This window comes from Gastrolobium bilobum, unplaced genomic scaffold (assembly GCF_033153095.1).
Source record: "Gastrolobium bilobum isolate Gb01-03AN ecotype WA unplaced genomic scaffold, APGP_CSIRO_Gbil_v1 utg1227400, whole genome shotgun sequence".
In the NCBI taxonomy this organism is placed as follows: domain Eukaryota; kingdom Viridiplantae; phylum Streptophyta; class Magnoliopsida; order Fabales; family Fabaceae; genus Gastrolobium; species Gastrolobium bilobum.
In genome coordinates, this window is record NW_026896361.1 from 1 (window position 1) to 11,427 (window position 11,427).

The 11,427-nt window shown below is 38.0% G+C and overlaps 1 protein-coding gene across 1 annotated transcript; it reads left to right on the forward strand.

Moving 5' to 3' along the window:
* Positions 1–1,964: 1,964 nt before the first annotated feature.
* Positions 1,965–5,611, forward strand: LOC133299362 (chaperone protein dnaJ 1, mitochondrial-like; the record flags this gene model as incomplete). The annotated part of the gene is made up of 10 exons (XM_061498821.1): positions 1,965–2,051; positions 2,153–2,244; positions 3,388–3,471; positions 3,599–3,637; positions 3,836–3,946; positions 4,086–4,124; positions 4,213–4,300; positions 5,042–5,106; positions 5,262–5,324; positions 5,409–5,611. Coding segments are annotated over 10 exons (821 nt in total), but the record flags the coding sequence as incomplete, so codon positions are not given.
* Between the last annotated feature and the right edge of the window lie 5,816 nt (positions 5,612–11,427).

The following is an 11,427-nucleotide window of genomic DNA, read 5'->3' on the forward strand; positions in this document are numbered from 1 at the left end:
AGTAAAAAAAGTTGAAGAGACAAAATATTTAATGACTTTGGGTATGCATGATAACCTGTTCGGAATCATTTTTTTTTTAATTTATGTTCCCGGGAAAAATGGATAGAAAACTCGTTTAGTAAAACCAGTTTATTTTTTTGTTCCCGGGATAAACTGGTTTAATTTTTGTGCAAGGGAACAGAAAAAAGAATCAGAAAGTTTCTATTTATTTGTTCCCAGGCACAAAACGAGAAACACTTATCTCTCTCAATCACTCTCCACCTCTACCATCACCACCACCACCACCATCATCCCGACATGACCACCGCCACGATCGTCGCCGCCGCAGTCGTACCACTAGTGCCGTCGTCACCTCCCCCCACTACCACGATGCCACCGCCACCATTACCACCACATCCACCCATCACTATTACCATGCCACTGTCACCACCACCACAATTACCACGCCGCCATCACCATCACCATCACCACTATCACTGTCACCGTCACCACCACCATCATCGTCGTCACCGCGTCCGCCACCATCGCCATCACCACGCCACTGCCACTGCCACTACTACCATCACCACGACGCAACCGCTACCATCACCACCACTATCACCAACCACCACTACCATTGCCGCAGCCACTACCGCCGCCGCCGCCACCGCCACCAACCACCACCACCATCGTCTCAGCCATGCCTTCACCTACCACCACCATCACCCATCACAATCACTACCGTCGCAGCCACCGCCATCACAACCACCATCACTATGCCACCGCTACCATTGTGGCCGCTGCCACCAACCACCATCCCCACCACCATTGGTCGCCACCACCACCCACACACTGTCGTCACCTCCACCTCCACCATCCCCGCCATTACCACCACCATCCCCACCACTACCGTCACAATCGTCACCACTATCATCACCACGTCACTGCCACCACCACTACCGTACCGCTGTCGCCACCACCACCACAACCATACAACATGGAATATATATATATAATTTGCATTTTTTTACTAATTTAATTTAATATTATTTTTTAAATAAATTTTTATTATTTTTAAAATAACATCAATCCTATTACTTTACAAATTAGAGTTATAAATCATGATCTCATAAGACATAAAATGTCTTTAAGTGAATAATATATATAATAAATATATTATATTATTAAAAAAATTCAAAAAGCTAGCATATAGGTTTTTAGACCAGATTTAAGTGGATTTATGACATATTTTTTAAGGGGGATATTTTTTCTCATGTTGCATGAGACAAATTGTCTCTTCCAACACACAAAAAAGTGAGTGAGACCTACTGAGAAAAAGAAAGAGAAAGAAAAAAAATGAATCCTACCCACTTTTTTATGTGTTGCATGAGATAATTTGTCTCATACAATACAACATGAGAAAAATATTTCTCATTCTTTAAATAAATTTTCTGAAAGTAAAAGGCAAATAGAGCCGACTAGCTCAGATTTAAGGTAGGCCCGCCAATCTATTTACGCAGCTGGCCAGGTGTGGACTAAAACTGCTGCGTGAGAACATTCTTAAGCCCCAACCTAAACCCCAATGTGTTAAAACCCTTAGATCCACCGGAACCTCAAAGCTTTCATCCCTATCAATTTTGCAGCTATCACGAACATTTAACTCAAATGAGAAGGTTCACGTGGTTAACGCCAGTGAGTGAATCAACAAGAATTCCAAAATCATTCAAAATTATTGTTCCATTTTCTCAATTATCCTTGTTCTCATCACCAATTCTTCCAATGCAGTATCGGCGCCATTTGCTTTCGTCTGTGGCCTCAATCGATAAAGGAGATTCGTTCACCAAATTCTTGTCGTCTTCCCAATCCTTGTTACTCGCACGAGGCACGTTGCCAATTTCTCATTCTTTTTTGCATCTTAATTATTATTTCCATTTTTCTGATTTTTTGTTGTTGCTTGTTTTGGGTTAAATTAAATGTTCTTCCAGCTTTGGTGAATTGCAGTTTTTTTACAAAAACGGAGGAGTCTCCAATTCCTAGAACACCATTGAGATATCGTTATATTCATGCCACAGGTTTTGAGTCAAACATGAACCACCTTGTTTCAAGTTATCAATGATATCCAGCTATGATAAGATTTTCATTTGGTTTCCTTTTTATGCTTTTGTTGTTCCAGCATTTTCTTCTGCTGCTGAACGAGACTATTATCGAGTTCTTGGTGTTCCTGAAACTGCCAGTCAGGATGAGATAAAGAAGGCATTTCACTTGGTGCGTGACTATTGATCAAAGCTGTTCTTGTTAGAGTAGAGTAATGATGGAGTTAATTGAAAAATTGCAACATTTGGGGAATGGGGATAATTCAATTTTCACCTTGAACATTTTTAATATGATTGATGAAATTCCATTCCCAATTGCTTCGTGCTTGGTAGGAGTGACAGCAATGACAAATTAAATGGTCTATTCATAGTCGCAGTTGTCTCATTTATTTAGTATCACTATGAGGTAGGGAAATCATAAAGTTATTCTGTTTAATATAGCACTATATTTTTACTCTAGTTTTTGCTTCATTTTCATCTCATTTAAGAGAGGAAAACCTTACTGTGGATGGAATGTAAAACCTTAACCATTCTCGTTTTTGTTTCTTCATCTTTACTCTCGTACTAAGCAAGCATATATTTTTCTTCTTCTGTTTGTGCCTTAACCAAGCTGACCCTTGTTCTTGTTGATTTACATTTTTGTGCATAATCAGCATTAATCTCGCTGCTGATTAATCGATTCATTATCACTTTGAATTTTGGAGTTGAAATCTCGTGCATGCAGAGAGATACAACAACTGGGAATAATTTTTGAATGATGTGAAGTGTAAAGACAATGATAGGAGAGGTAGTTTCATCTTTAGATGATAGGATGAGATGTTGTCACATAACTTCTAGTTGTGAAATAGTAAAAGTCACAACAGCTAATTTGGGATACGATTAGCGACTGACTTCTATTTGGGAATAATTTTTTTTTTTTTTTTTTTTTTTTTTTATTTATTTAGTTTTTTCCCATTTATCTTAATCAGGATCCATTATCTTCCAACTTCATAGTAATTATATTCTCTTCATCATAATGAATTCTTCTTTTTTCCAAAAGATAGTTACTCAAAGTCACAAAACGTAATATGTGAATGCTTAACAATTTCCCACAATATTGTCAAAGTGGTATTACTTATAGAAGTTTTGTTTGTGCAGTTTAATCTAATATGACTACTTTTGGGGCGTAGAGCATACTAAAAACAGTATGCCTGGGCATTTTGGCTTGCAATCTTGATATATTCTGTCATCATACTCCTTTGACAACAATATTTGAAAATCAAAGGTCTTCTTCTGGCTAATACTGCATTATGACACACTTTTGTCTCTTGTGCAGCTTGCTAAAAAGTACCATCCAGATGCAAGTAAGAATAATCCATCTTCGAAGAGGAAATTTCTTGATATAAGAGAAGAATATGAGGTCTTTATTAATCTCATCTTTTTCTGACATTTTTAGCCTTCACTTCTTCTGCCTAGGCTGGTTAGTGTCTAAACTAATTAATTAACTGAATGATATTTTAACTGGCCTTTTTGCTATGTAATTTCAGACATTGAGAGACTCTAAAAAAAGGGCAGAGTATGACAAGGTATTTTGGTCTTCCTATATGCTATTAAAATTTCAAATTTGGTATAATTGTTACTCTAAGTTGGGTTGGTGAGGAGCTTCAAGTTGAGTAAAGATGGTCAAAATTTCTTTAATTCATAGCCTTCACTCTTAAATAGGATGTTGAATTGACTAACTATTTTCCATCATTTTCTACGATGAATGACTTTTTCAACTGAAGATGCGTAATCGTGGTTCAGAGAACATTGAATACGGTGATGATGATGCAGAAAGGTTTAGAAATGCTTATCGTTCTCATTTTTCTGATTCATTTCATAAAGTGTTCTCTGAGGTAAATTTTGGTCTCAAACTTATTGTTTTCTTTTATGAATTGATTATATATATATATATATATGTATGCATTCTTCATTTTTATTGATTTCATATAATTATTCTCTTAGGAAATCTCATAACATTCTTGATCTGGACAGATATTTGAAGAAGCAACTCAATTCTCGTCAAATATAGAGGTCAGCTTAACCCTTGTTTCTCTGTTGTTGTTTGAAACATGTTCCTACTTTTTCAAGCTTAACCATTTGCTTATTGCTTTGTTAATAGGTGGAGTTGACTCTTACTTTCTCAGAAGCTGCAAGAGGATGCACCAAACATGTGTCGTTTGATGCGTTAATTCCCTGTGATTATTGCAGTGAGTAAAGTTAACATGTTATGGGAATTAGGGAAGCCCTGGGGAGAAATATGTGTCAATACTGGAGTTGTATATTAGTTATTTCCATATGTTATTATTACATTAGGAAATGGTTAAATATTGTCTGCATAAGAATCCATTTCGATTGCGAAGGAAGTTTAGTGTAGAATCTTGTGTATGTTGCATTGTAATAAGAACTTTATGTGAGAACTTTCTTTTTTGTGGGGAGGGTGATTGGGATTAAACAAAATCTATATTTTATTGTATTGAAGTTTTACATTTTCCCATCTATGTATGAAAGTAGCAAAAGATAGGCTTATTAGCAACCAGCAGTAATGCAATCCTGTTAGATTGGAATCATACATGGAGAAATCTTATGGATGAACCCTAGTTTTGAATGATAGAACCTAGGCGTGACCTGTGGCTTCATTTACACTAGGGTAGCCTCTTCCTGCCTCCCCCCTCGCCCTTGCCTAATTGAAGAAAATTATTACTAATGAACATAATTCATTGGACAAGGTTTACTTATATTTATTGCTTGTTAATCTGTGGCTATAACAAAAATTTCTATAAGCTGCAGAACTGTTTTGAGGAAATAATCAAAAGTATGTACTGCTGGATGTGTAAAATGTTGTCCCTCGTAACATCAGTTTGTAGTGAAGTGAGCCAGTATGTATGTTGTTCCCCTTGACACAATGATAATCCCATTTGATGTTAATCATTTTCGTTATATTAATCCAGATGGGCGGGGCTATCCGCAAGATGCCAACCCTAAAGTTTGTCCAACATGCAGGGGCTCAGGTCGAGTAAGTGCCTTCAAAGACCAATGTTGATTGTTAATATGGCATAAATATTTTAAAGCAAGATGTGAGCCATGCATGAGACAATTTCTTTTTGAGGTATTGGAGTTATCAGTTATTAATATATTTTTTTATTCTTGGTTGTGGTGATTTTCTACCAGGTTACAATCCCTCCATTTACTTCAACATGCATTACTTGTAAAGGATCAGGCCGTATAATTAAGGTCTTTTATAAATCTCACGTTAAGTAATCTTGTGAGGTTGCTTTCTCTGTAAAAAATTGTATTTAGTTTATCTATTTTGTACAGGACTTTTGTATGTCATGTAGAGGATCTGGGGTGGTTGAAGGGATTAAAGAGATTAAAGTTACAATACCATCAGGAAATCTCACAGAGAGTATCATTAGAGTAGTCTCTTTATATTTGGGTATGTCTTTCCTTAGACCAGAAGTTATTACCTAGACTGTGTTCTAGAAGGCATGCTTTGACTGTATACCTCGTCTGCCTGAAACATGGAGACTCATAGGTATATTGTTGGGCTTGTCCTGAAAGAGCACAGGGCTAGGGTGATAAGCTGAAGGAATTTGTCAGATCTCTGTGAGAGATTAGGTTATCTGTAAACCGGAGAAATCGGGATGACATTTACAGGGACTCGGGAATCTATGCATAGTAAAAGAGATCATGAGATGATCTGCCTTTAGAGTCAGTAAATTGAAGATTCCCTATTTCGAATAAAGCTTACCCTAAACCGCAAGGGTTGATACGTTTCCTTACCCTAGGTTTTATGGGAAGGTAACCAAAACTAAAGGAAATACATACGGCAACCAAATATGTGTAATAGGATGATTATGTCATTAACCTAACTAGCTCTGGGGCAACAAATCATTGCTAGTGCTCTGTGTTGTCATTAGATGGGTTGTTGGCTTATTGGGCCCAAGCCCATTTATGTCAGTGGCTATGTTGGGCCTAATGGGTCACACACTAACACCTTATTGTCATGACAATATAGCATTAAAGGTATTGGGCCTAATAATGGTTGTTAGCCCAAGAAGAAGTTTGGAAGCCCACCAAAAGGAAAAAAGGGCGCATGGTTAGTTAATGGGCTTGGATGGTCCAAGACATTACTAATTAATTTAATTAGTTAAATTAATTATCAAATGTTTAAATTTTGAATTTTGAATTTGAAATTTGAAATTTGAAATTTGAATTTGAATTTTGAAATTTGAATTTTGAATTTTGAATTTGAAATTTGAAATTTGAAATTTGAAATTTGAAATTTGAAATTTTGAATTTTGAATTTTGAATTTTGAATTTGAATTTTGAATTTGAAATTTGAATTTGAATTTGGAATTTGAATATTTGAACGTTTGAATTCAAATGTTTGAATTCAAATTTGAATTGGCTATGAAAAGTTGTTTCATAACAAAAGGATAAGATAAGATCTTGTTGGAACAAATCCCAAATATCAAGAGGAGATCTTTGAGAATCTTCTAGTGAGGATATGGGGCGCTGATTAAGGTATCTGATGATGGTCATATGATCAACCAAATGAGCTCCAGTCAGATTTGGTTTGTTGAGAGAATAAGTGAGACAGTTGGTTCAAGTTTGAATGCAACTGTTCAATGTATCTGGACTGTTATGAGGCCAAGTGGGGCGCACCATATGGCTGGCTATTAGCTTTCTGTGACTGAGAGAAAGAAAGCATACTAAAATGTAAAACTGCATATTTCATTGATTGAAAAAGGAAACGAAATTACAAGAGATATAGGCATTTGCATAACCGAAAGGTGCGTGAATCCAGCACCTTCTTCACACAGGCACCGCTCACCTCAAACAGAATAACAAACTAGCTTCTAGAAATCCAATTACAACAGAATGACAACTCAGCATCTAGAAAACTAATTATAATAAATGGAAAAGGTAAACAGAAAATACAGAAATATAAAATATATATGCTAATAGGCCCCCTCAAGATGGAGTATGGATATTGATAATACCCATCTTGGAAACCAGAACAGAAAACTTGGAAGGGAGTAAAGGTTTAGTGAGAAGATCTGCTAACTGCTTGGAGGAAGGGACAGGAAAAGTCTTCAAGGTGCCTTTGAGAATGTGTTCACGAACAAGGTGATAGTCTATTTCAATATGTTTCGTTCGTTCGTGAAAAACCGGATTAGCAGCAATGTGGAGAGCAGATTGATTATCACAAAACAGATGAGCAGGACCAGAATGAAGAACTTTAAGATCTTTAAGCAGAGAAAACAGCCATAGTAATTCACATGTGACATGGGCCATGGACCTATACTCAGCCTCAGTTGAGGACCTTGAAACGGTAGCTTGCTTCTTAGATTTCCAAGAAATAATGGAATCCCCAAGAAACACACAAAATCCAGAGATGGAGCGACGACTATCAACACAGGAGGCCCAATCCGAGTCACAGAAGGCATTTAGTTGAATAATAGATGAAGAAGAAAAGAAGATGCCTTGACCAACAGAAAATTTGATATAACCCAGTAGCCTGTGAGCAGCTTGGAGGTGAGGGATACGAGGAGAGGCCATGAACTGGCTGAGAAAATTAACACTGTAACAAATGTCTGGTCTTGTAATTGTCAAGTATATTAATCTTCCAATTAAACGACGAAAAACAGAAGGATCAGGAAGGAGTTCTCCATCAGAGGCTGAAAGCTTGAGACCAACTTCAAAAAGAGTGCTCCTCGGTTTGCAACCAGAAAGACCAGAGTCTTTGAGAATTTCCAAAGCATAATGGCGTTGGCAAACAGAAATTCCTTTGGTAGAACGAGCCACCTCAAGACCAAGAAAATATTTTAAGGAACCCAGATTTTTTAAATGAAACTTTTTGTGAAGTTCATCAGTAAGCAGCTGCACTTCATGAGGGTTGTTAGATGCAATGATAATATCATCAACGTAAACTAAAATTGCAATGAAACATGCACCAGAAGATCGTACAAACAGAGAATGATCAGATTGAGATTGAATAAACCCAAGAAACAGCAAAGTTGTAGAAAATTTAGCAAACCACTGTCTTGATGCCTGTCGAAGACCATAAAGGGACTTATGAAGATGGCAGACAGCATTGGGAGGCAAAGAAGATTGAGTAGAAGAATAGCCAGGAGGTAGATGCATATAGACTTCCTCAAAAAGGTCTCCATGTAGAAATGCATTGTTGACGTCTAGTTGTACAAGAGACCAATTGTTGATGGCAGCAAGGGCAAGGAGAACCCGAATTGTGGTAAGCTTGGCAACAGGAGAGAAAGTCTCTAAGAAGTCAATACCTTCTTGTTGTGTAAATCCCTTAGCCACTAAACGGGCTTTATACCTTTCAAGAGAACCATCAGATTTATATTTAACTTTGTAAATCCATCGACAGCCTACAGCTTTCTTGCCAGGTGGGAGAGAAACAATGGACCAAGTCCTGTTTAATTCAAGAGCTGAAAGCTCAGCTTTCATCGCATCTTGCCACTCAATTAATTGAGATGCAGTAGAAAAGGAATTAGGTTCATAATGGGAAGAAACAGAATTGATGAAGGCAAGATAGGAAGGAGACAAACGATTATAAGAAAGACAATTAGAAAGAGGATGAAGGGTAGAAGAGGAACAAATATAATCATTAAGATGAGATGGTGGGTGATGAGTCCGTGTAGGACGAGAAGAAGATGGGTTAGAGGTAACAGATGTAGGTTTGGATGAATTAGCCAAGGAGTAATGTGTAGGTATGGTGGAAAATTCAGTAGCAACAGAGGATGAAGAAGGTTTCAAGTGAAACGGATATATGTGTTCAAAAAACACAACATCACGAGAGATGTAAAGTTTATTGGATTCCAAATCAAGAAGTTTGTAACCTTTGAAGCCAGGTGGGTAACCAAGGAAGATGGCAGGTAGGGCTCTAGGAGAAAATTTATGACGGCTGTGGGGAAGTGTAGAGCTATAACAAAGACAACCAAAATTACGAAGATGATCATAATTTGGAGGCTTATGACAAAGGAGCTCAAAGGGAGTTTTGGAAGAAAGGAGAGGTGAGGGGGTTCGATTGATTAAATAAACAGCAGTATGTATGCATTCAGGCCAGTATTGCAAAGGGATGTTTGATTGAAAATGGAGGGCTCGAGCCACATTAAGAAGGTGCTGGTGCTTGCGCTCTACAACAGAATTCTGCTGGGGACGTTCCACACAAGAATGGAAAATTTGAATTCCTTTAAGAGAGAAAAAACTTGACAAGTGAAACTCAGGAGCATTATCACATCGAATGGATTTGATGGGAAAAGAATATTGTGTGTGAACAAGATTATAAAAGGAAGGAAAAACAGAACTGAAATCAGATTTTTTATTTAGAAAATAAATCCATGTGAATCGAGTAGCATCATCTACAATAGTTAGAAAATAACGAGAACCCTCTACAGAGATAGTATGAAACGGACCCCATATATCACAGTGCATAAGATCAAAAGGGGATGCAGATAATTTGGGATTTAAAATAAAAGGAAGACGTTTCTGTTTAGCAATTGGACAAATAGAACAATGATGTGTAATAGACAAATTTTCAGTAAAACCCAACAAGCATTTCATTGAATTTAAAACAGAAACAGAGAGATGACCCAATCTGGAGTGCCAGAGAATTGGGTCTTTAACATGAATTGAAAAACATATGGGATGGGGAACATTATTTGTAGGGAGAAGATTTTTGGTGTCAAGTATGTAGAGGTCACCGTGTCTTCTAGCAATCCCAATCGTCTTTGCCGAAGCACGGTCCTGAAGAAGACAATGAGATTCAAAAAATTGAGCAAGGAGAGGAGAATCCCGTGTTAAAGCACTGATAGATAAAAGATTAAAGAAAAAAGAGGAAACACAGAGAACGTGTTTTAGGGTTAAAAAATTGGAAATGGAAACCGAACCAGTGGCGGTAACCATCGCAGAAGACCCATCAGGAAAAGAAACTAAAGATTTGGAAGAAGAAAAAGAAGAAAATAAGTTGATGGAAAGGCAAACATGGTGCGTAGCACCGGTGTCCAAAACCCAACAAGAAGAAGGAAGAATAAGTGGAGACTTACCATGAAAACTCGCCACGGAAGGAGATGATTCGGTGACAGAAGGAGTGGAAGTTGATGGAGCAGAACTCTGTTGTATCAGCGCAAGAAGCTGGTTGTATTGGGTTGGCGTAAAGGCAAGAGGATATTCAGGTGGTGATGGTTGTAAATTGGGAGTGTGAGAATGGGAATTGGTATTCGACGGGAAAGATTGAACCGAGTGGATTTGGGCTGGGTTAGGAATGAAATTGGGCTTAGTGACCCGTGGTTTGTACCCAGGTGGGTACCCATGTAACTTAAAGCATTTGTCACGTGTGTGACCAGTAAGATTGCAAAAAGTGCATATAGCCTTGGGACGGCGTTGAACGGCAGCTGCCGTGGGAACAGAGGGCTGCGAAGAAGCAAATGAATTAAGGAGAGGAACCTCAGAAATCAACGGAGCTGGCAAAACAACGGAAAGCTGACGCTGACGTTCTTCTTGAAGAACCATGGAGAAGACCTTCGCAAGAGCAGGCAAAGGGTCCAGTAAGAGAATCTGACCACGTACAGAGGAGAAACTTTCATTGAGTCCAATGAGAAATTGCAGGATATGATCCTGTTCTCTACCAGTACCCACTTCACGAAGAGCACCACAAGTGCATGAAGGAAGAGGTAAGTAATCTTGTAATTCATCCCAAAGAGACTTCAATTTGGTGTAATAACCATTGACATCAAGAGAACCTTGACACAGGGAAGAGATTCGTTGTTTAAGCTGAAAAATGCGTGGGCCATTTGCCTGAGAATAGCGAATCTTCAGATCGGACCAAACTTCATATCCAGTAGAAAAATAAAGGAGACTATCAGCAATCTCTTTGGTAACAGAGTTCAATATCCAGGATATAACCATGGAATTGCAACGATTCCATGAAGAAAAGAGAAGGTCCTGAGGAGGAGGACGTAAAATTGTACTGTCAACGAAGGCCAATTTGTTCTTCGCTGTTAACGCCAGAAGCATCGCACGGTGCCAAGAACTGAAATTCGAACCAGTTAAGTGATGTGAGACCAAAACCAATCCAGGATGATCTCCATTGTGTAAAAAATAAGGACTCGATGAATCATCCATTGAAGAAGACGAACCAGAGGAATTGTCCGCTGGCGGAGGGCGATTTGTATTGTTACCACGAGCCATAGATTAAGGCTCAAAGAAAAAAATTCACTGATACCATATTAGCTTTCTGTGACTGAGAGAAAGAAAGCATACTAAAATGTAAAACTGCATATTTCATTGATTGAAAAAGGAAACGAAATTA